Source organism: Rhineura floridana, chromosome 6 (assembly GCF_030035675.1).
Source record: "Rhineura floridana isolate rRhiFlo1 chromosome 6, rRhiFlo1.hap2, whole genome shotgun sequence".
Classification (NCBI taxonomy): Eukaryota; Metazoa; Chordata; class Lepidosauria; order Squamata; family Rhineuridae; genus Rhineura; species Rhineura floridana.
The window spans coordinates 34,057,595-34,083,333 of record NC_084485.1 but is presented as its reverse complement, the minus strand read 5'-3'; the positions used below and the strand labels follow the sequence as shown (position 1 = coordinate 34,083,333).

General features: G+C 43.8%; 1 protein-coding gene across 6 annotated transcripts in view; it reads right to left on the bottom strand.

The window, feature by feature from the left end:
* Positions 1 to 25,739, bottom strand: part of GDAP1L1 (ganglioside induced differentiation associated protein 1 like 1) — a 62,887-nt gene continuing 37,148 nt past the window's right edge. For 5 of the 6 annotated variants that reach the window (XM_061631406.1, XM_061631410.1, XM_061631407.1 and 2 more), the window contains 4 exons: positions 18,942 to 19,115; positions 9,240 to 9,337; positions 8,007 to 8,121; positions 1 to 1,400 (listed from right to left, as the gene is read on the bottom strand). In XM_061631406.1, the coding sequence (XP_061487390.1) occupies positions 1,057 to 1,400; positions 8,007 to 8,121; positions 9,240 to 9,337; positions 18,942 to 19,115 (731 nt within the window). In that variant the 3' untranslated portion in view covers positions 1 to 1,056. The remainder of the gene's footprint in view (positions 1,401 to 8,006; positions 8,122 to 9,239; positions 9,338 to 18,941; positions 19,116 to 25,739) is intronic. The other variant, XM_061631409.1, reaches the window with a different exon arrangement.

Below are 25,739 nucleotides of genomic sequence, written 5' to 3'. Positions count from 1 at the left end.
TATGATTTATTTAGGTTCTCAGAGGGTTTTTAAGCATTAGTAGCAGTGATGCTCGTTACTCTTTCCAACATGCAAAAGGCACAAGAAAGTGAGAAGGGTGGTTTTCTGTGCAAAATGTTTTTAAGAAAATATACAGTGAGACAATGACTTTAAAAAATGCTCCCCAAGGAAGGGTGAGGGGGGAAAAAACAAGCAAAATGAAAACAAATCCTTTGAAAATGGCTTGTAACTTATTAAAACAGTCATGTTGTTAGAGTCCAGAAAGGCTCCCTTGTGAACAATGCTTGGCAAATTCATTAAAGAAACTCAAGGCAAACATCTCAATAAGACAGAAATCCATCTGTGAAATCAAAGTTATAATCAGAAAAAAATCCACTGGCTGTTTAACAATTAAATAAACAAATAAAAATACAGAAGTAGAAAGAGGATACATTCTAAGCGCAGGTCGATTAAAAATACTCAGTTCAATGGAAATTATGATATACGAAGACAGAAAGAGACACAAATCATTTCCACCGTAAGCTACAACTTCACAAACTACTGTGGTTTTCCTGGCTGTGTTCATTTGTTTTGTTTTGCTTAAAAGTCTGTCTCATCACAACACCACAACAGTTCTTAGGAGGGAAAAGTTCCCGCTCTTTTCATCTGTGGGAGGGAAGAATGTGCTATGAGGCCACCAAACATTGGGGGAAAATGTAAAGATGCGGAAGATCACCCCGTCTTTCAATTTTGTGTTCCTGGGGTGTTGCCATCTCTCTTCTGACAGCACATTCCTGTGCTAAAGAGCTGTTTTGCTCCACAGCAGTTGTGTAAGCATTAACACAACTACCATTTACAGTTTTAGAATACTTAAACCTAAAAAAAAGGCATTGTAGAAGTTGAATATTTTTGTTGACTCGCTTTCCTTGCAGTATAGGTTTTCTATTTCTAGACTATGGAATGTTACATTAACAATATAGTTATTCATATTGGTTTCGATTTCATTACAGTTACTGAAGATTCATCATGGTTTCACACGGTACAGAGACACCAAACTAAACACCAGAACAGCCAGCATTAGATGTATTTTTTCTTTAGATACCAATAAGCGAAATATCCCATCCCCCCTAGAGATCCCATGAGGAAGGAAGCTCCAAAAAAGGATGGAGGTTTCCGCTTGACCAGCCTGAAGGCATTGGGTACCACCGCTGAGAGGAGTGTGGTGTGTATGTCTCCCAAAACTTTCCTGAAGGCAAAGCGTTTTTGTATTCTTTCAAAGAAGTTCTGTAGGTTGGGTCTACTGCCATCTTCCCAATATTTTTTAGAGAGTCCTAGAAACTTGAGGCGATGCAGTGTGGCTCCCAGCAAGATGTCAGCCAAGGTGAACATGCACCCACAAAGCCAGAGTTCACACTTCTGTCCTGGAGAACAAAGCCAACACAGCAACAATATATTTTAAAAATTATGTCTCATTTGAAAACTTAGGAACGGATACAAAATCCAACCCTGAACTTTATTGGCTTTCATATTCAGCTGATGAAATGATTTACTTGATGTTCAGTTGTCTTCTATTTTGGGCTCATTAAATGGACTACTGGCAAGAGGGCTATGGTGGTAGTCTAGGATGCAATTCAAACACCACGTTCCTGGGAATAATCCCCAATAAATTCAATAGGACATAGTTTTGAGAAACACAGTTAAGATTGCGCTGTTAATCGTTGTTGCTAGGTTTTGCCATTTATGCATTTTGTCAACTCTCCCCTACCAAATCCTTGCTTTCCATAGGGCACCCATGTGTCCTACATTACAGATGACAGTCTTCTGAAAGGCTGTCAGGGGACAGTCCTCCATTTGAAAGGAGAGGAGGGGCCTAATCAACAGGTAGCATCTGAACAGCAGATTGAGCAGGCACGTATGTCACCCACTCACAGTCTTCCCTACCATAGTTAGATGTACTGAATTTCTATCTGAATTATAGTGATTACGCCTAAATTTGCATCTATACATATATATATATATTAACATATGCAAAGGTTATGCAAATTGGCATCCTTTTTTCACAATGCATTTCCTTTTTTGTTTTTGGTGAAGCTTAATTGGCTACTCTTAATTTTTTACCAAATCTGGCACAAAGAAAGAGAAAGGCAGCAGGTCTGTGCAGCCTGCACGGCAGTCAGCTCTTCCATTTGGGCCGACTGAAAAATGGGGGTGATGGAGGGATTTTTTGCCATTAAAATGTAAAATGACTAATATACCACTGAATCAAAGGTGGACTGTCTTGTGTGAAAACACCCTTAGTGGGCACGAAGAAGAAAAAGACGTGGTAATGCTTTCTTTTCCTGCTGTGCTGCCTCTTTCCCTAGTGGTCTTAGCAGAATTTGATGAATCCATTGTGCAAGGGAAACCTATGGCTACAACATTTGCAGCAGACTTTGAAATTGTGATAGTCATCCATCATGAAAACCTTTGTGGCATTCAGTGGCAACTCTATCATTAAGGGCTAATCCATTTTTGCTAATCCAAAAAAAGGGGCATGCAATTACAATCGCAACACCTTATTTATTTGTTTTGGTTCTCCAAACTAACCTTTAGAATCTTCAAGTCAAAGAAAAACTTGCAGTGAGGCAGCAGATAGGGGAGCCTTCAGAGTGAGTCTTTGTAAGCGGCTCGGGGAGCCTTTTTTTTGGCTGAAGAGTGGAGTCAAAATGCTCTAAATACATAAATCAATAAATTATAGGGTGTGTTTCCAGTAATGATAATATAACCCAAGATCTTCACACAAGGTATTTAGTTAATGTAGATTTCCAACCAAGTTATCCATTCTCTTGAGTGTGTATTTTTGTGCATAAAATGTAGTAGCCAAAAATAGTTTCTGAGACCATGATTCTCTCCTTCTCTCTCTGACTCCCACTTTGCAGCATATTGCACTCATAATTATTGGTTGCCTCTCACAGTGATGTCTGTCACCTTGGCACTTTTGCATGCAGCTTACCCAAGCCTGCTAAGATTTTTTTTCAAGCATATGCCTGTGACAGAACAGAAGACGCTCAAGAGACTAGAACTTGGCTGACTCCCAAAGCCAGAAAGCAAGCCTCTGTGCAGGCCAGCCTGAGATACATTGGCAGGTGCATTTATTAGAAATGTCAGGCTTATGTAGAGAAGGACTTATTTTTTAGTAGTAACTGTCTCTGCTGGAAAGGCTGTTAAAAATGTCTCTCCTATGTGAAAAGTTTTGCGAGGAGAGACTTACCTAGCAATATACATTTGCAAATGCTCTTAACGTCAGAACTACTCATATATTTTGCCCAGTGGATTAAAAGCACTAAGGGGGTGGGTGGGATTCTCTGCAGAAAAAAACTGTGCAGTAGGAAAGGGTTAAGCAGCCTCCCTCCTCCCTTTACACTGATCTTTCACTTCCACTGCAGCCTCAGTGTCTACATTTCTGTTAGAAAAACAACAACACACACACCTTAAGCTGTAAGAGTCTACACATTTGAAGAGGGCAGGCAGATATTATTTTAGTGATTTTCAGACTTTTTTCCACTTTGCTTTGGAATTATTATTTTGACTTCTCTGCTGCCATGTTCATATGAACCTCTGTTCCAATGGTTTTCCTGAATCCACTGCCTTTCTCTTTCTCCTCTGCTTACGCTGCCTCTTTTGATACCATGAATTTGTCTGCTCTTACTGTCATGGCATGTCTTCATTTACTCTTGCAAGTGAGTCAGCTGTCTGGTCCTAAACATACAAGGTTCTCTGCAACATCAGAAAGTGGAAGCTGCCCTAATGTATCAAAACATCCCTGGCTGCAATTTGCTCAGCTGACATGGCATGCCATCACAGTCACAGGTGCTTTGAAGTCACAAAGAACCTTGCAAATTTGGGTCTTGAGTGAGTAGCAGCAATGGAAAAAAGCAGAAAGTTGGATTTATGAAAATCCTTCACCAAGTTCCTTCTTTCATGAGATATTTCCTGTCCCTACCCCCCAGTTGGGAATGATGTCTGCGAGCTACCTAACATTATGATTAAATTAGAAGACCCATTTGGAATAACCACTTATAAAAAGTTTATGTTGTAAATGGTACTATAAAGTCCTGGCTGAGTACAAATCACTGAAATGGATCTAGATCAAGGCAGTCACACTTAGGTCCCATCAATGGAGCAAGTTTGTCATGAGTTCATGAAGAAATCCTCGCACTGAAGGAACTACATTGAAGTAAACCCTTGCACTAGGGATAGGCAAATCTGTCCATTTTGCACCAGCTGCAACTTCCAGACCAACCTCAAGGGCTGCCCCACACAGAGTGCATTACAGTAATCCAGCCTGGAGGTTACCAGTGCATGGACAACAGCGGTCAGGCTATCCCGGTCCAGAAACAGCCACAGCTGTCTACCAGCCGAAGCTGGTAAAAGGCACTCCTAGCCACTGAAGTCACCTGGACCTCTAGCGACAAAGATGGATCCAGGAGCACCCCCAGACTACAAACCTGCTCTTTCAGAGGGAGTACAACCCCATCCAAAGCAGGCAACTAACCAATTATCCGAACTCGGGAACCACCAACCCATAGCACCTCTGTCTTGCTAGGATTCAGACTCAGTTTATTGGCCTTCATCCAACCTGCCACTGAGTCCAGACAGAGGTACAGGGCTTGCATGGCCTCTCCCGATTCAGATGTTACAAAGAAATAGAGCTGGGTATTGTCAGCATACTGCTGACACCTCGCCCCAAATCTCCTGATAACTGTTCCCAAGGGCTTCATATAGATATTAAACAGCATGGGGGACAAGATGGTACCCTGCAGCACCCCACAGCACAACTGCCAGGGGGGGGCAAAAGACACTGCAAATTTGTTCTAATATACACATTTTTATCAAGCAATTTTGCCTAACATAATGCGTTTTTGTAATTTTCACCAATATATGCATTTTCATACATACTTTACCCTAGAGTATGCATTTTTGTACACACTGCAGGGCTGGAGAACTGCACTTCAAAATTCAGTGAAGTGCAATTTTTTAAGGATGGCTGTGTTTTGTTTCACATATTGTTTTGAAAAGTGTCAATTTAAGGAGATTCACATTTCAATGTGAACTGAATCTAATTTCTCCCCATCCCTTCTTAACACATTAGCTGGAGTGTTTATATATACAGGAAACTCAGAATCTGCCTTCTCTCTGCACTTGAACCCTCAGATGGTTCACTGAGTATTATAGGGTGCCCTCTTTCAAGTATGATATGACCATGTGTTGAAGAGCTGCTGGTCGAACTTGGCTCAGAGCTGGACACTCAAAGAATCAGAAACAAAATGAATGCCCACTGGACCTGAACTGAGGAAGAGAATTCAAAGAGTTTTGCTGGGACAAAAAAAAGTGCTAGCTTAATGCAACTTTGCAGTGCTTGAGATTTCTGCCTTCACTCATTTTAAAGCAGACTTGCCAATATTAGGATTTCATCGAAGACACAAAGGGACCTGCAAGTATTCTATTGCAGTCATTGACCTCCTCATAACAAAACAAAAGGTTTCCTTGTACAGAAAAAAATAATAATAATATAGAAACCAGTGGAAGATCCTGTACATGGAAAGTGGTCTACCTTATAATTTAAAATTTGTAAAGATGAGCACGTTAAGGAAAGAGCAAAGTATTTGTATGAAGGAGGTACACAATCTAATTATGATAAATTTAAACAAAAAAAGGACTGTTATAATTTGTGTTGGGAGACTGCGTGTTTGCAAACTATTCTCAAATTATATTCACTAATAGGCAAAAAACTTTGCAGTTTAAGAGCGTACCTATAGTCAACAGATATTTCTATCAAACTTTAAAAACCAGGGAAATTGGGCACCTATGGTGAATGCACCAGGGGAGCAGGAGACCTGACCTCCTCTCTGAGATATTGGGCTGCCCTACAAATTTGTCAAAATGCAAACACAATTTGGGTTGGTCTTTCACTGTCCAATCCACTTCCTGTGTAGCTTGGAAGATTTTGATAACATGTGCCTCTAAGCATATGGTGAGTGGTGGCTATAGGTACGTTCTTAAACCGCAAGGGAAGGGGCAAAAGGGAGGTGATGGGAGGGAGGAGGAGGGGAGGGCAGGTTCGATCATTTGCATGCTTATTGAGTTCAATGGGATTTCCTCCTGTGTAATCATGCTTGAATATGAATTGGATTGCCTTCAAGTTGATTCCAATTTATGGCGACCCTATGAATAGGCTTTTCATGGTAAGCGGTATTAAGAGGTGGTTTACCATTGCCTTCCTCTGAGACTGAGAGGCAGTGACTGGCCCAAGGTCACCCAGTAAGCTTCATGGCTGTGTGGGGATTCGAACCCAGGTCATATAAGGACTATATGTTTTGTAAGATTTTGTTTTGAAATGAGCTTATGGAAAGTATCAGAATGGCATGGGGGAGTATTTTCAATTTAACATTGCGGAATGCAAAAAATGCTGGCTATAATACAGCCACTCTCATGGTGGTATAATGATTATTGTACATTTAGGAACTAACTATGTGATCCTAAAAATGATCCTACTCAGAAGTAAGTCCCAGTCAGTTCAATGTGACTTATTTCCAGGTAAGTGTTATAATAGGAGTGGAGAACTTGTGGTTCTCCAGATGTTGCTGGTCTACAACTCCCATCATCCCTGACTATTGGTCTTGCTGGCTGAGTCTGATGGGAATTGGAGCACAACAACATCTGGAGGACTACAGGTTCCACATCCCTGAGAACTGTAGCCTCAGTTAGTAAATGGATGTTTCTGCAATGTAACTTCAGTCAAAGGATGTCATTTTAGTTATAATGTATCACAGTGGGCAATAGAACATCTTTGTGAATTGTTTCACGATGAACATGTTAATGATCTTGTGACACTGAAGCCAGTCTTCTAATTTTGTGCAAATTAGAAAATATCTACAAACGCAAGTCTCTAGGTATCTGGAACCAGAAGTAAAAAAAGAATTCTCCCCCACACCTTCTTAACCTAGTTCTCCATCACTTCATGCTGCCCATAACTCTTCTTCCCAAATGACCACAGGACTATTTTTGCCTAGATTTTATATATCAGAAGTGTTTTGTTTGAAAATATGGCAACTAACAGCTCATCAACATAATATATAGAGATCCACTACAGTGGATCCATCACATGCTCTAGAACAGTGTTCTTCAACCCTGGGTTCCCAGATGATGTTGGACTACAACTCCCATCATCCCTGGTCATTGACTAAGCTGGCTGGGGATGATGGGAGTTGTAGTCCAGCAATATCTGGGGACCCAAGGTTGAAGAACACTGCTCTAGAATACCAGCCCTGGGTGATGATAGTGGAGCACCACTGCATTATTTGCCTTTAACTTAAATCAGGGGTGGGAAACCTTTTTATATCTGAGGGCCATAATGCATGTCAGGGCTGGGAGGAGCCAGAAACAAAAAGTGGGTGGGGCCAGAAGGAAAAGGAGGCAGACTCTTAACTTTGTACAGCAGACTGCATTTCAGCCAAGTCAGAGGTTTCTACATACACTTTCCACCCAGACAAGCAAAAGGCCATAGTTCAAAGATACATTCCAACCAGGCAGAAGCACTCAAAGAGGGCTCAGGGCAGGATGGTAAGGGAAATGTCCCGGGGAGAAAGGATGTGGCCTGGAGAGCCCCAAGGGCTGGACAGAGAGGCCTGGATGGACCTTGTTCAGCCACTAGGCCTGAGGTTCCCCACCCCTCCCTTAAATGTTTCTTTAGATGCAGCCACTGCACTGCCTGGCTTATTCTTCTATGAGTCCCCTTGTCCAGACACCTGCTCTGGCCATCTGGATTTGCCATATCAAATGAAGCCTTAGCCATAATCATATCACAACAGATACAGGTAATAATAATAAATTGTTGACAGCAAAATACCATTTTCATACAAAAGCCTTCAGATAATGGATTATGTCTCATCTAACAATATATGTTCCAGCTTTACTTGCCAAATAAGGTTTGCTCCTCAGCAGTGTCTTATAGCAGGTTTAGAAAATAATTTCAGCATGAAGCATACCTTGATATTCAATTTTTCTCTTCTCCAGCTCGGCTTCAATCTGATCTAGCACCATACCCAGCTCACCCAGGATTTTCTTCAAGTAGTTCACATTGTCATGTTCCAGAATCTTGGCCTAAATGTAAACAGTAAAAGGTTTGTGTCAAAATTAAATGAGAAGAATGTGTGTTCCTGCAATTAACTTCCTTATAAACCAATATTCACACAAATGGAATGCAGTAGATTCTTGCAAAAATGATTTCAAAAACCTCATCATTGTTCTGGTTATTCTGCAATGAGATGAGGTACTCAGATGACCAAATATTCAGGGATGTATTAATAAAAACTACTCCCAAGCTGTGCCAGGGCTCTGCAGAAACCCTGGGTCTAGATCACAAGAAGATTTAGCTCTACCTTATTCTGTGCTGGGCAGGTCATATGTGGAGCACTGTGTCCAGTTGTGGGTGCCAGATTTTATGGAACATATTGACAAACTGGAATATGTCCAGAAGAGGGCAACTGGGATGGTGAGGGCTCTGGAAATGGTCCTATGAAAAAGCTGGGTATGTTCAGCCTTGAGAAGTTTAAAGTTAGATATGAATTCGAAGGGCTATCACATAGAAGATGGAGCAGACTTGTTTGCTGTTGGTCCAGAAGGCAGGACTAGAACCATTGGGTGGAAATTGCAGGAAAACAGGTTTCAGTGAAACATTATGAGGACAGTTCACAGTGGAAAAGACTGCCTTGGGAGGTAATGGGCACTAGAGGTATTTAAGCAAAGGCTGGAGAACCATCTGTCAGGGATGCTGTAGTTGCATCCTGCATTGTACATTCTGCAGTGAGCTGGCAGTCGGAGTAGACCTTTAAGGTCCCAACTCTCAAATTTCCTCTTCTACACAGCAGAAAGTCCCTTTTCTATACAGCTGCTAAAGGTGCAGGAGCCTTGTCTTCTTTTGCATCTGGCTGTTAGGTAGCAAAGGCAGGCAAAATGGCAAGCAGTGGCACACTGATTGTAGTTACAGAGGCAGCGGACAAGTGCAGCTGATGGTAATTGGTGGATCTCCATTTGTGAAACCTTAGTCAGCTACAGTACTCAAGTCTAGCCCAATTCAGCAGAAGGCTAGTCACCTCCAGTATCAGTGTCCATCCAAATCCTCTGTGCCATTGGGGTCCTCATAAAACCACATTGTGTGCAGCACATTTGCATTTCCTTCCCCAGCATAATAATGCAGTGTGGTGTGAAGAGTGTCTCACCATGAGTTTCTTCTGTTTGGAAAGGTATGGCTCTGTTAGTTGTGGCTCCTCTTCATGGTCTAATTTCATCAGGTCCGTGCTGGCGTTAACTAAATGTCCTGTGAAAAATGGAAAGAGAATGGATTAAAGAAAGATCTGTGACATATCTTCTTTAGCCAGATGGCTGTCTTTAACAAAAATGATAACTTTGCCTAAAAAAAGCCTCACTCTTCTAAAGAATCTGTCCTGCTGACTTTAATTTCAGAGCAGAGTGCAGCCTGAAGGCATGTAAAGCCACCATCTTGCTGAAGTTAAGCAGGTTTGGATTTGATTAGTGCCTGGATGAGAGACAGCCTTGGGTTCCACAATGCATGTGTTTTAAATTGTTTTTATATTGTTTTAAATTTTAAAAGATGTGTTTTAAATTGTATATTTGTTTTAATGTTTTCGATTGCTGTAAACCGCCCAGAGAGCTTTGGCTATGGGGCGGTATACAAGTGCAATAAATAAATAAATACATGCAAAAAAAAGGTGGGATATAAATGAAAGAAAATAAATATTAAATTAAATTATATACACCAAGAAAACAGCACTCAGGGACAAGTGAAATAGAAAGGAGAGGAGCGGAAGCTCCGTTTAAAGTCCATACTGACATTATCAGTCTATATCTTTTGGCTGGACCTTTGAGAGAACGGCCATTTCCTGGTGGTAGGGCATATGCCTTAGGGCCCGTCTAGATGATATTGCACGCTAGTATGGATTTTTGCGTTCACAAATCCACATTAGAAATACCACTGAAAAACTGATATGCTTTCCTAAACTGATAATCACTTGCATTAACGTCCGTGCACTCGGATGCAATGCCATGGACTTTCCTGCAATAGGCAGTCTATGGGCATTCCGCTGTCATATGTCAAGCCCCTTGTCTCCTTCCCACCCAACAGCACATCCACAAACCTGCGCATGTGTGGGAATTAAAAAAAGGATATATGTTTCTGCGCTCTTCCAAAAAAGCACATGAAAAGCAAACTATTGTTATGGACCAATCACTGAAAAGGGATGGACTTAGGAGAGTGGGCAATGCTAAAGCAATTTAGACCAAAAAAAAGCCCACACATATGGATGCTTGATGATCAGGTTTTCACAATAATCCGACCACAAACAGGACATGTATGGATCTCAAGGCCACCAACTGAATATGGAAAACACAGATTTTGCAGTTAGGTATGGATGGGCCCTTATATGTAATAGTATGTTCAGTCCCTGGCATCTCCAATTAAAGGTACCAGGTCCTGAAAAGATCACCTGTGTTCTGAAGAGCTGCTTCCAGTTACAGTCCTGTAAAACGTACAACTACCAGTTGTGGATTACATTGGAGGCCTTATCCCAGTGGGGGATCATTAGGAAAGGAACTGAAACTAAAAACTGCCAATATTATCATGCTTTTATACAAATCTATGGTGCAACTACACTGGAAATACCATGTATAGTTCTGGTCACCACACATCAAAAAGGATACTGTAGTTGGAAAAGGTGCAGAAAAGGAAAACCGAAATGGTCAAAGGGCTGGAGCAAGTCCACTATGAGGAAAAGTTTCAATGTACAGGGCTTTTTAAGCTTAGGAAAAAAGGCAAGGGGTATGATAGAGGTGTATAAAATGAGGCATGGTGGGGGGAAAAGTGGAAAGGGATATATATTCCTTCCTCTCTCACAATACTAGAACATGGAGTCATCCACAAGAAACTGAACGGTGGGACATTCGCAACAAGATGTAGTGATGGCCACCAACTTAGATGGCTTTAAAAGGGGGTTAGACAAATTCATGGAGGATAAGGCTATCAATGGCTACTAGTCAAGATAGTTTTATATTACCTCCAGTATCAGAGGTGGTCTGCCTCCAAACTCCAATCACTGGGAAACAATGGAAGAGGGCTATTAGGTTCATGTCCTGCTTGTGGGCTTCCTATAGATGTCTGGCTAGACTGTGGGGAACAGGATTCTGGACTAGATAGGCCTTTGATCTGATCCAGGTGGTCTCTTCTTAGGTTCAGAGAACGCTAACTCAGCCCAAGCCTGGAGACCTTCAGAAAACAGTGTTCAAACATTTATTTTCAGGAAGGCATTAGGAGAGCCTCTACGAACTACAGTTTTATTGAAGTCTTAAGGCAGATGGCTGTAGGAAGATATTTCTAGAGGGTAGGTGCCACAGTTAAAGAGACTCTAGCCTGTTGCATTCATGGAGAGCTGGGGTATGTGATGTCCCTGTATTTTAATATCTGTAAATATGGTAAGTGCGGGTTTATTAAGTGATATATGATAAGTGACTGAGTAAGAGGGGGGAGTACATGGGCTAGAATACTGGAGAATGTTGGATGATGATTGGCTGAGTGTTTGAATGGCTGAAGGTATAAATGAGAGGATGACAGTTGAGTCGGGGGAGTTGTTGGGGAGTTGTTGGCGATTGGTTGTGGAGTGTGGATTGGAGTTGGTTGTGGGTTTGATTATATTTGGCTGGTATTTAGGCAGAATATATAAGACTGGAAACATAAAGAGTGACACTAAATGAAACCATACGCTTGTTGAACATTCCTAATGTAATCTTGTTATTTCCTGGTGTTATCAAATAAATACTTTTATTGGTTTACCAAAAGCCTGATCCTTGGCTGGGGATACACAGACCAGAAGGGAGGGCAGGGTAATTACCAAGGCTGGAGGGAAACAGTATCAAATAAATGGTGGCAGCGGTGAAGGGAGATATTGTAACATTGTCACATATTCAGAGCAACCCAGGATTGTATGCTTTATAGACAAAGATACAAGGGGGTTGTGGACAGCAAGGGCACCCAGACACAAAATAACAAACCATAGGGAGACTAAGGCGAAGTCTCTAGCAGTATTGTTTACAGGGAGTGACTGGAGGTGCTGCCTAGCAGTGGGATCTTGTGAGATCTGTGCTAGAGCGTGTGAGAGAACAAATAAAAACCGAGATCCTGACAGGTGGTGGCCCTGGTGGGAGTATCACAGGTAGAGCCAGCTGGGGGGATCGTCACAGGGTATAATGCCTTCCACCTCTGCAGCTTATAATAAACATTGGGGCTTGTATGGGTGAAGGTGATTACATCAGGTTACTGCCTCTTTTTTCAGGCATCAGATGCTGTCCTTTAAATCTTAAGTTGAAATGGATGGAAAAGGTAGTCACAGATCTCTCAGGTCCTGTCATTCATTCTCTCCCTCAGCTACTGTGGTGAGCAGCTCTGCAGATGTGCAGATGTGAGGGAATAAGATGAACATCAAGGCTGGGGAGGGAATGGGCCATGGTCTACCCATCACCACAGTAGTTGAGGGAGAGAGTGAATAAAAGGACCTGAGAGATCCGTGACTACCTTTTCCTCCCATTTCAACTGGAGATTTAAAGGACAGCATCTGATGCCTGAAAAAAGAGGTGGTAATCTGATCAAGGCTGGGGAGAGAATGGGCCATGGTCTACCCTTCCACTTGTGATCCATACTGCTGTGCCTACCCACCAAAGTTGTTCTCAGCCCTTATAGGCAAATTTGTGTCATGGACCTGTGCCCCAAGTATTTTAATCATTTAGCAATGCCCTTGCTGGTGACATATGATCTTGGCTGCCCATTCCCTCTAGGAAACAAGTAGCTGTATTTTGCACCAAGTAAATTTCAAGTAGCCTTCAAGGGCAGTCCCATATAGTGTGCAATTGCAGTAAACATGTGCATGACTGTGTCCAGTTCTAAACTAAGGAAAAGGCTCAATGAGCAGTGAGTGAATACATTAGCAGGAGTCTTCTCTCCAGGCTAAACGGTGAATAAATTAGGCCAATAATGACCAGTGTTTATTCTTCTCTTGTCCTGGCATTACACCTCCTTTAAGTAATCCATTTCAATTATCACAACATCATTGGCTCAGCAAAAGCAACGACTGGGCTATAAATCAGCCTCTTAGTTTCCCTTTATTTCTCAGCATTGCCAAAGTAATAAAGGACTATACAGCAATACTGTTATTCCCTCTTTTCCTCCATGGTGAACTTTATTGAATCAGGCCAGAGGACACGGCTTTTCCAATTTACTCTTGCAACCTCCACTGATGAGGTCACTGGACTGATTTTTTTTTAAAGAGAAAATGATAGTTATCATTTGTAGTAATTGCAGCTTCAGTGTCAGGAAAAGCTTGAGGCTACAGGAACAACATCTCAACAGAGCTGCTGGTCTGTGGTAAGAAACCTTGATGGTCAGTTACTGAATCTGACCCCAGGGCCTAAGAAGCCCCACAGAGAGCTGATACTATGCCTAAAAGCTGGTTCCATTACCAGGGAAAGTGAAGCATCATCTTCATACTTCACTGAAATATATTATATACATAGTTGGCTCATGATACACTAGAAAGCATATTTTAAAGGCCATATTTGTAACTCCCCTGATTAAAAACAGTCTCGAGATATAATAAATGCTGATGCCAAAGTTGAAAGCATTCAGGTGGATTTCAGTTGGTCAATTTGGGGTGTTTATGTTGAGCATCTCTTAATAGATGCTGGGGTGGGAGAATGAATACAGCTAAATGATAACTGTTAGTTTGATTCCTGTCATGTGCTCACTTTCATCTCTTGACCCATTCTGAAAGTATCATATATACCAGGAGTGAGAAACCATTTCCAGCTGACAGGCCAGATGCTTACGACCCCCAACCCTCATGGGTTGTTTTGACAGGTAGGGGGTGGCCACCTGTCAATCACAATGATGCCAGGTGAAGCCTTTTCCTTTGCCCATGCAGTTTAAAATGAAACTGTGCAGGCAAAGGCACAACATTTTGCAAGTGCTAACAGCTGATGTATTATATACCAAGAGCAAATTCATTATCTGTGCGTAGATCCTTTATGTAGCCAAAATAGCACTATTTGCAGCCAAATGGCAGGTTTTGACAGGCTTGGGGAATCCCCAAGGTTTAATCTTTGGGGGTGGGAAACTAAAGTGTGGAATTTAGTCCCAAAATTTAATCCCAAATCATTTAAACCCAATGAGGATCGAGCAGGCTCAGTGGGCATAGAACGTTGAGTGTCTTGTTGGGGAGGGGGTGGTGGAAATCAGGGGTGGAGTTGGAATGGAGTGGCCTGGAAAAGGTCATGGCTAGCAGCCCTGAACAGGATACTCTGTACACCGCAAGACTTTGTTGCAGGTCCCATTTGTAATCTATTACACTATAACCCATGAACATGTGGGGCAGCTGGCATCACTGTAGCAAGCAGAATGCATTTCAGAAAGTGCCCTCTATTCACCTCACCTCTTAAGCTTTCAAATTATTTTCTATACTTATTTCCTGTCCCAGATAGTTAGTGGAGCTTTCTGCGAGGGCATTATTTTTAAAACGTTCCCGAAAGTTTCCTACTGCCTATCTGGTTGGCGGGCTGCAACTTCACCCACAGCAAATCAATAGCAAATAAAGCTTTCTTGACTACCCTCCCTCCCATTTGCCTTGTGTATACCAAACAGACATTGCAGAACTAATGTTTTATTAATTGCAAATTCTGCCTTGCAAATATCTACACCTAGTCAAGCAAATGAATCCTCAGCCAGGACTGCAGTGGGTAGCTTCCCATAATTATAGCACATCCTTTCCCAATTCAGAATCAGAGAGTGGGGGGTAATTAATTGTTTTAATCAGAGGTCCTTTAATCTGTATCTTATTCTGCCTGATTCTCTCAAAACACTAACCATACATTTTTTTGCAAAAAGATGCCCCTGTAGCTTCAGGGCCAACCTTATTTAATTGTCTCTCAGTTTCTGCTGAGCTTTTGTATGGCCAGACTGGATCAGAACTGAAGTCCATTTTAGGCTGTCTCTCCTGGCAGTGCAACATCCTCATTCCAGACAAATATGGAAGAATCCATCAGCATAACTCTTGTCCATACTCTACAACAGCCTTTCCCAGCCAGTGTGCCTCCAGATGTTGTTGGACCACAACTCCCATCTTTCCTGACCATTGGCAATGCTGGCTGAGGCTGATGGGAGTATGTATCCACATATATGTAAGGATGAAAGTGTGTCCACCTTCTTACTCTTGAATTGCTTTTCCTGGCACTGCCCAAAAACTTAGAGAGGAAGGATGAAATATAATTGGAAAATGCTCTATCTCCCTAGGACAGCCTTTCCCAACTAGTGGGCCACCAGATGTTGTTGGACCACAATTCCCATCTTTCCTGACCATTGGCAACACTGGCTGAGGCTGATGGGAGTTGTGGTCCAACAACATCTGGAGGCACACTGGTTGGGAAAGGCTGCTCTAACGAGTACAACACCCCAGGTCTAATTAGAGGTGGAAGGTAAAGGGAGATTATTCAGCTGACTGCATTAAAGATTTACACAAACACTTCTAAGCACCAGAAGGAAGAAAGATCTCTCTTCACATTTCCATTGTCTTTTCCACTTGCCCAAGTATAACTTTTGCACCACTCCATATTATTATGAGCCCTATTATTTAGAGCAGCCTTTCCCAACCAGTGTGCCTCCAGATGTTGTTGGACCACAATTCCCATCTTTCCTGACCATTGGCAATGCTGGCTGGGGCTGATGGGAGTTGTGGTCCAACAACATCTGGAGGCACACTGGTTGGGAAAGGCTGCTCTACAACATAACCAGCCTCCCCAGAGTTCCTCATCTGCATTTTAGAGTGGATTGCTCCCCATATACACATTTTTGCATGGGATTTTGCCTAATTTTTGCAAGTAACTTCCCTCATATGACCTATTTTTGTATGTTATCTTCAATAATTTTACATGCATTTTCATGCACAGTCCCCCCTGACATATAAATTTTTGTACACATTATATGGCTGCATCACAAAACGATCACACTTAGAGAATAGTGAATCTTGAAAGATAGCTGCATTTCAGTTCATATTTTAGGAAGTGCAGATTAGGGAGATCTGCATTAAAATGCAAACTGAATCAAATTTGCACCATGGGATTCAGCTTCTCACATAACCAGGTATATAGGGAATTAGACAACAGGGCAATCCAAGCCCAAGATCTGCTGGGAAGAAAGAGTTTGGATTTGGAGGATCTTGGGCTTTCCTGGCTGAGCCGGGCCTATGATGGCGTAAATTGCTCATCCTGGCTGAACTGGAATACACTGTTATAAGCAACTCAGAAGGTGACACTTAAGCCTGCATGATATGTCTTATAAAACTTAGAAAATCCCAGGTGCTTTTTGTTTTTTTGTATCTGCTGTTTATTTAAGATGTTTTAACTTACATTGTAAACCACTTAAGAGTTTTGTTTAAATATAAGTGGCATATAAATTGTCCAAGAGAGCCAGTGTGGTGTAGTGGTTAAGGTGCTGGACTATGACCTGGGAGACCAGGGTTCGAATCCCCACACAGCCATGAAGCTTACTGGGTGACCTTGGGCCAGTCACTGCCTCTCAGCCTCAAAGGGAGGCAATGGTAACCCCCCCCCGAATACTGCTTACCATGAAAACCCTATTCATAGAGTCACCATAAGTCGGAATCAACTTGAAGGCAGTCCATTTCATTTTTTTTCAGATTGTCCAAAATGAAACTTATTATATTATATTTTTGGAAGTGTTATGCTATGTTCATGCTACCTGTTCATGCTGCCTGTGAATGCTGCCCGTGAATGCTTCTGCGCAGGTGTGTGCCTGTGCTGAAGTGTTCACAGGTAGCATGGCGCTTACAGGCGAGGACAGCAAAGAGAGGCAAACCTTGGCTGTGATGGCGGCAAGCTGGCGGTGTTGGTGGGGTGGCAGCAACGATGATGAGAGGGGCAGCAAGGGGGTCAGGGAGGCAGGGCCTAGCTGGCCTGAGTCTAGCTGGGGCCTAGTTAGCAGGCAAGCAAGGGAGTGAGCAGCAGCAAGGCCATAAGGTAAGTGGGGATTTGAGGGAAGGTTTGAAGACCCTTGGAGGGGGAGGGGCAGAGCTTCAATGACCAGTGTGTGCGCAGGGGGGCTCTGGCAACCCATCTGGGGTGGGTTTGGTGAGGGGGTGGGGGGATGAGGATGGGCACCTGGCAGAGGCAGTGGGGAGAGTGGGGAGGTGGCATAGCAGAGGCAATGGAGAGATGGCTAGGGGGCACCTGGCAGAGAGGATGGGGGAGGCCTTGGGGTGTAAATGGGGTTGGTGAGCAAAATGAGCAGGGGCAGCAGTCCCTAGCAAACAAATAAGTCCATAAAAAGGGGCATTCTAGGGCCATGGCGGGGCAAAGAGAGACTTACACCCATTCCAAACCCGTTTCAGCTCAGTCACATTACCTAGCAACCCAGTGGCAAAAAGGGGGCTGTAAGTTAAATGCTTCCTGAATGGAGTTTGCAGTAGACATAGCTTATATCAGCTTTCTATAGTTAGGATTGCACTGAAAGGTTTTTGCATGTGCTTGTTCAAGTAGCCAGTCCAACAGAAGGGAGAGGTATTTAACTGAGACCGTAGCTGGAGTGGAGAAAGAAGATAAATAAGGAACATAGGGAAAGATAGAGAGAAGGCCAGAGTAATGTGTGCAGAAATGAATATAAATTACTTGAAACTTAGCTGAAGCAATCATGCCTCAACTATCTGTCTCTCCCCCTCCTGTTCTGCCCAACTGGTTTTGGCAGCCTTTAACTGCAGTGATCTTTGTATAAGCAATGCTGGCTCTGACCTGGAATGGCATCCAACCATGGTGGATATTATTAATCCAAGGCCAAGAATTGCCTTCATTTTCATTGCTGCAAATGATAGTTTAAAACAGTGCCACGTATTGGTACAAAGTCATTGGCTAACCTTTTGCCCACAAATACTATGTTGAATCTGACATAAGGTTGTCAGAAGCAAAGAGGGCTTCTATAAGAAGGTAACAGCTATTAAAATATTCATCCACAATGGAGAAATACGATTTTGGAAATGATATAAGAAGCAGGTGGGTTTCAAGATTTTCTTTTTTCCTTGATATACATTTTCTAGGTGATCAGTGAATCATCCAACCATAGTTTAGTCTTAGTGCAATGGTTCCCAAACCTTTTCCCCCACAGACCACTTGAAAATTGCTGAGACTCTTGGTGGACTACTTGGTGGGCTACTTTTCTGCCTGATATAGCAATTGTAATTCACAGTGCTATATGCTGTATGATGCTTAATTATATTTTCATTGCTTCTTTTATTTCTTTAACTGTATTTTATATCACCATTTGAATTCTTCACAGACATACTGTGGACAACCTGGATGAAGTCTGCAGACCACTGGTGGTCCTGAATCTGATATCTAGTTCACAAAGATAACCTAGACTGAGGAAGGAGAGACAGCCTCATTGGAAGATAAGATGCTTTACTGCTGCTTGCTGTTTATGAAAATCAAACAAACCAAATGCAGAGCACATCTGTGCTTTTGCACTTATAAAGGTGTAGGGTTGCCAGGTCCCAAGCTTTGGCTGAAACTGGTGCACAGACCTCTTTACTATGCATGTGCACACTTTTCCATCTGGCAACATGCACTACTGGCACGCCATCACTGGAAGGTTGCTCAAGAGGAAATGTGACCCTCAGGCTGAAAACAGTTTCCCACCCCTGATCTAGTCCATCACTTCAATTTATTATGCCCATTTATTGTTTCCTAAGCATTTTGTGCAATTGGGTATGGTGATCTTGCAAAATTCAAATGCATCAACAGATGCCAGACATCAGCACACTTCTCTAGTGCAAGGCAGCCCCGCTTAAGTGGCCACTTACTGCGGATCTCGGCTGTAGCATACTTTGGAATCATGGAGTCCATGGTAAGCTCTGGGTGGAGAATGCATCCATGTGTATAGGCATCCATGGGCAGGGAATCCAGAAGCTCTCTGTACTGCATCACTCTGGAATGAAGGAGGCTCCCTGCTTCAGGAATAAGCTGGGTAACGTGTTCTGAAACGTAACAAGAAAAGCTAAAATAAAAGCAGTCTTTACCTTCTGGAGCAGATTTTGGTGGCACAGGGAGAGGAGATGAAGGAGAAGTCCTGCTGCATGCATGGAATGCCATTCACACAGCACTGGATCATACAACCCAACTGCTTTAATTTAAATGGAGATACAGTACATCCCACCACAGTGGGGAGGATTCTGATCAGGTGACCTGTGTGCCTGCTCAGTCTGCTGTCAAGGAGCAAACTGCTGATTGGTAAATTCAAGGTCCCTGCTCACCCTTCTTATGGTTTCTTAGCTTTAAACAATGCCCAAGCAGAGGAGTTCCCTCTTTAAAATATGACACGTTCTAGCAGACAAGGTTTAGCCTTTAGATGATACTTCTGCTTCTGTTTTTTCAGCTATTTTTTTATGCTGCCCCAGGCTCTGCCCCAGCTGCCCCCAATCATAACATTGGATAATGGTGGTACCGTACATTTGAAATTATGCTATATGTCTTTGCACAGATAGTATCAAGGTGCAGGAGTTGGCTTTCGGAGGCCAGGAATAGGGTGGTATGCGGGATTTGTTGTTGCTGTTATGTGCCTTCAAATCGATCACAACTTATGGTGACCCCATGAATCAGCGACCTCCAAGAGCATCTGTCATGAACCACCCTCTTCAGATCTTGTAAGTTCAGGTCTGTGGCTTCCTTTATGGAATCAATCCATCTCTTGTTTGGTCTCCCTCTTTTTCTACTCCCTTCTGTTTTTCCCACCATTATTGTCTTTTCTAATGAATCACATCTTCTCATTATGGGTCCAAAGTATGATAGTGGTATGCGGGATACGTCTGAATATTTCCAATCTGCCTTGAGCCAGTCATGTGGAAAGTTTACAAAAAAGACTAAAAAATGAAACCTTTTCTGTATGTTTTTGTGCTTTGTGCATCTTTCTCAGGGTTTATTGTACTCATCTGCACAAACATCATGTGATGGAAATTATTATTCCCATTTTACAGATAGAGAATTGAGGCTAAGACATAGTGATGTGCTTGAGTCCAGCCAAAGAGGACATAATGTTATAAAGATTTCAGCCTGTGCTTACAAAATTAATACAGGAGTTAGAAATGAAAACCACTATCTGCATTTGTCTATGTTCACTTTAGATTATTTCAGATTATCTGTCCAGGTCTGAGCAGTAATGAATCTGATTTTTGAGACCACAAAACCTGGAAAAGAAATTGAACTTGTGTGTGTGTGTGTGTATGTAATTCAATTTTGTAACTAAATGTGTTTTTCCTGAGCATAAACCCATAATTCAGTACTTTAAAGTTTCTGTATTAATCACATTTCATGATTCCTCATTTGAGTTGATAATTTAAAGACTTGTTTCAATCTGAATTTGAGTCCAGGTCTCCCATGTCCAAATTTCACAGTCACTGGCTCCCATCCCAGATCCCCAGGGTCCAACTCTTATATCAACTCATCTCTTGCAAGATCTTCCTTGTCATATTTGGACATGCCAGAGGTTGGGAAAGTTACTTTTTTGAACTGCAACTCCCATCAGCCCCAGCCAGCATGGCCACTGAATTGGGCTGATGGGAGTTGTAGTTCAAAAAAGTAAATTTTCCAAGCTCTGGGACATGCATTGTCTCTGGTCCCATTCATTCAGTCCCTGTTCCACATGCCAGATACATTTATCATTGCTAGCCTTATTTCTCCTAAACCATTCCACTCTGGTGACGGTATTCATAAATCTTTTGATTACAGTTACTTCTAAAACCTCACAGGGGACAATGCTAGTAAAAGAAAAACTGTATTTTTCTTCAGAATATCTGGAACACGTTTTATGAAGGTATTGTTTTTTATGGGTTCTATAGATAATATTTAATGGACAGTGAGTAAATTTACTGACATAGTTCAGTAGTGGAAGTTGTGTGTGGGGGGAGGGGAAATTAACATTTTGCTGCTTTCCAGGTCCCAAGCATGGAGGCAGCTGGTTGGAGGGTGGCAGGGAAGAAAGGGGATGTTTTATCTGGGCCTTGGGATGGTGGTGGTGGTCAGGGGCTTCTGATCTTGTCAGGCCCAGGATGTGACTCAGGAACCAGACCAACGATTGTAGTTAATTCGTGTTTTATTAGGGTAATGTCCAAACAAAGACTGCGTTTTCTCATGAATCAATACAGGGATACAGGTCCTGTGGCATTGGGAGAAAGTTGACAGAGCAAGGGACTTCTTCCCGCCTGTTCTTTAAGAAGGGGCCAAACGGGCGCGCAATCTTTCGCTCCTCCTTAACTGCCCCTCAGGTACTGCCTGCCTTCTCCCCCTTCTCTCCTGTCTTTTCAGCTGTCTGCGTGTGCGCGGTGAGGGGGGAAGCATCACCCCCTCCTCTTCTGAAGTTTCCGATTCCAGGATGGGGGATAGGGGAGGGGCTGATGGTAAACTGCCTCCCCGCTTTTCGGCTGTGAGCAGCCCTCCCTCTTCCCCCTCTTGCTCTGAGCCTGAAAGAGGGGGAGGCGTGAGAATGTCCAGGGAGGGCTCAGGCTCCCTGTCGCTAAGCGACCTTATCACTGGCAGTTCCTCTGTTTCGTCTTCGCTCCAAAGGGGGAAAGTTCCTCCCCCTTCCCTCTGCCATCCATCCGAATACTCTTCTCCCAACTCTCCGGGATCCAGCTCCCCGGGATTGGGACCCCAGCTCTGCCTTCCGACACCATCCCCCCTCCCAGGCTGTGCCCCCCTCCCCTTGTCTGGCTTGGGACGGTGGGGAAAACGTTGATGGAAAAGTTTTACCAATTCTGGAGCATGCACATCAGCTGCATCTTCCCATGATCTGTCAGCCACCCCATAGCCTTTCCAGTGAATCAAGTACTGCAGCTTGTGGCGTCTGATCCTGGAATCTAAGATCTCCTCAACTTCAAACTCAAGCTGCTCATTTACCAGGAGTGGAGCTCCGGGAGGTTCCTCCGGCCGTAACTCACTGGGAGGGGCGGCTTTCGTTAAGAGGGATCGATGGAACACAGGATGTATTTTAAACGTGTCAGGCAGCTTCAGTCGGTACGCCACGGGATTGATTTGAGTTTCTATTTCGAAAGGACCCACCCTCTTGTCTTGTAATTTTCTACATTTGCCCGGCATCTGGAGGAAGCGGGTGGACAGCCATACCTGGTCTCCCAGTTGAAGGGGGGGCCCTCCTTCCTGTGCAGGTCAGCAACTCGCTTGTACTCCGTTTTGGCTTCGTTTAACTGCTGTTTCAGTGTCTGTTGCGCCGCTTGCAATTCCTTAAGGAAGTTCTCAGCTGCTGGTACCAGCATTCCTTCTGAGCTGCTTGGAAAGACTTTAGGATGGAATCCATAATTAGCGAAGAACGGGGTTTGTTGAGAGCTGGAGTGCAGAGAATTGTTGTAGGCGAACTCTGCAAAATGCAAATATGATACCCAGTCAGTCTGTTGATAGGACACATAACTTCGTAAATATCTTTCCAAAACGGCGTTCAAGCGTTCCGTCTGCCCATCTGTCTGGGGGTGATGGGCGGAGGAGAGTTTTAATTCCGTCTGCAACTGTTTCCACATTGCTCTCCAAAATTTGGCTGTGAACTGAGTTCCTCGGTCTGAGACTACGCTGTTTGGCAATCCATGCAGCCGGTAGACTTCTTTTATGAATAACTTGGCCGTTTCTTTAGCCTCTAAGGCCCCTGCACAAGGAAGAAAGTGTGCCATTTTGGTAAGTAGATCCACCACTACTAAGATGGCTGTCATTCCTTGGGACTTGGGTAGATCAGTTATAAAATCCATGGAGAGGTCCTTCCAGGGTTCGTGTGGGACAGGCAATGGTTGTAACAGTCCTGCTGGTGTCCCTGTTTGTGTTTTTGTCCGCAGACAGACAGAGCAGGACTTTACATAACTCTCAATATCCCGACGCATTTTAGGCCACCAGAAGTCCTTGGCCACGTTCTGAATGGTCTTGTAAATCCCAAAGTGTCCCGCTGTGATGGAATCATGACACTGGCGTAGGATTCTGAGCCTTAATTTCCCTTCTGGCACATATCTGGCGGTTTTGAACCATAACAGTCCATTTCTCCAGTGAAAGGTTACTTCTGAGTCTTGACCTTGTCCCGTCTCCTGCTGATATTTTAGCATGTCTGCATCTTCTTGTTGTGCCTTTTTGAGTTCCTCTTCCCATGAAGGCTGGCATACTCCCAACGTTAATTTCTCTGGCGGGATTACGTACTGAGGCTGGTCCTCGGATTCACTTTCTTTGTATTGTGGCTGTCTGGATAAGGCATCCGCTCTCTGGTTTTTGGCTTGGGCATGGTAAGTAATCTGGAAGTTAAACCTAGTGAAGAACTGGGACCATCTTATCTGTCTCTGGTTCAGCTTTCTGGCTGTTTGGAGGCTTTCAAGATTCTTGTGGTCAGAGCGCACTTCAATTCGATGAGAGGTCCCCTCTAGGTATTGTCTCCAGTTTTCAAAAGAGTCCTTGATGGCCAGCAGCTCCTTCTCCCAAACTGTGTAGTTCTTCTCTGCAGGCTTTAACTTCCGAGAGAAGTACGCACAGGGGTGCAGCTCCTTCCCTTCTTGGTCTAATTGTAGCAGGACCCCCCCGATGGCAAAATCTGAAGCATCTGCTTCCACTACGAAAGGGCGGTTCGGATCAGCAAAGCGCAGAATGGGCTCAGTAGCAAACCTTCTCTTCAGCTCCTCAAAGGCCTCGGTGGCGTTCTCTGTCCATTGAAACTTCTTCTTCCCCCTTAAACAGTCAGTCAGAGGAGCTGTTAATTTGGAAAACCCTGGAATGAACTTTCTGTAATAATTGGCAAACCCTAGAAACCGTTGTACATCCTTTTTGGTGACAGGTTGGCCCCAGTCCAATATGCAGCTTACTTTCCCTGGGTCCATCTCCACGCCTTCCGCTGAGATTCGATATCCAAGGAAGTCTAGAGACTTGAGGTCAAATCCACATTTCTCTAATTTAGCATACAGGTGATTTTCTCTCAGTCTCTTCAACACCGTCTTCACATGCTGGTCGTGGTCTTCCTGGTTCTTTGAGAACACCAGGATATCATCTAAGTAACAGATTACATACGTGTCCAACAAGTCTCTAAACACGTCGTTCATGAATTTTTGAAAAATTCCACAAAGCCCGAACGGCATGACCAGGTATTCATACTCTCCGTAAGCGGTCAAGAATCCTGTTTTCCATTCATCTCCCTCCTTCATTCTGATCAGATTGTACGCTCCTCTCAAATCCAACTTCGTGAAGATTTTTGCAGAGCGCAGTCGGTCCAGCAACTCTGAGATCAGGGGCAGCGGGTAGCTGTTGGGGATGGTGATCTGGTTCAATGCGCGATAGTCGTTACAGGGTCTGAGTTCCCCCCCCTTCTTTTTCACAAACAATAGTGGCGCTCCAGCAGGGGATTGTGAGGGGCGTATGAATCCTCGCCTCAGGTTTTTATCCAGGAATTCCTTCAGAGCCTCCCTCTCATTCTCTGTGAGAGAGTAGATTCTCCCTGATGTGATGCTGGCTCCTGGCACTAGATCAATCGCACAGTCGTAAGGGCGGTGGGGGGGTAAAGTCTCTGCCTCTTTTTCATCAAACACATCTTTGAATTCTTCATACTTTGGCGGCAGGATCACTTGCTCGATCTCTTGCACTGCCCCCGCTAAGGTGTTCTTGATTCCTTCAGGTTGACAGTTCTCCTGGCAATACTGTGAGGTGAACCACACCACCGCCTCCTTCCAACTTATTTTGGGTTCATGCTTTGCTAGCCAGGGCATTCCCAGAATCACCTCAAAGTTCAAGAGATCTGACACGTATAGCGAAATGAACTCTTCGTGCCCAGGGATTTGAAGTTTCACTTCCTCCGTGGCTTGTGTCACCCCTCCTGACTTCAGGGGTCTCCCATTGATAGTCTCCACAGCTAGGGGAGCGTCCAGTTTCCACCGGGAAATTCCATGACGCTTGACTAACTTTGCATCAATAAAATTTGTGGAGGCTCCACTGTCAATTAAGGCAGTGGAATTAAACACCACTCCTCAGGAAGTTGTAATCCGAATAGGCAAGACCAACACCCCCTTTGAGGGAGGTTGGATCGTTGGGGGGCCTTTATACAACGCTGCCCCCAGTCCACCGGCCTGCACGTGGACTGGGTGTTCTAGTTTCCCGACGGCTCGGCTTTCCCCCCTTTCAGTCCACAGTCTCTGGCCACATGGCCCGGCTTTGAACAATAAAAGCATAAACGTTCCCGGCGTCGTCTTTCCTTTTCTTCTTCCGACAGTCTTGGCCTAGCCCCTCCCTGTCCCTCAGTTGCATTACCTGCCATCCCTGTAGTGGGAAGGGTCTTGTTGCGGGATGCCGAGGCTGAGTATCTCGGGACCTCCTGCTTCCTTTCCAGGCGCCTTCCTTCCATCTGGTGATCTATCTGTAGGCATAGCCGGATGAGCCCTGGTAGGTCAGCGGGGGGGGGAGGTCCTGGCCAACTCATCCAGGATTTCAGCATTTAATCCACTCTGGTACATAAACATCAGGGCGGCGTCATTGTAACCAGTTTCGTGGGACAGAATTTTAAAAGCGTTAGTGTACTCGGAAACAGTCCCTTTAGCTTGCTTCAGAGCGCCTAGTTGCCGCGCTACTGTTTCAGCCCTTTGCGG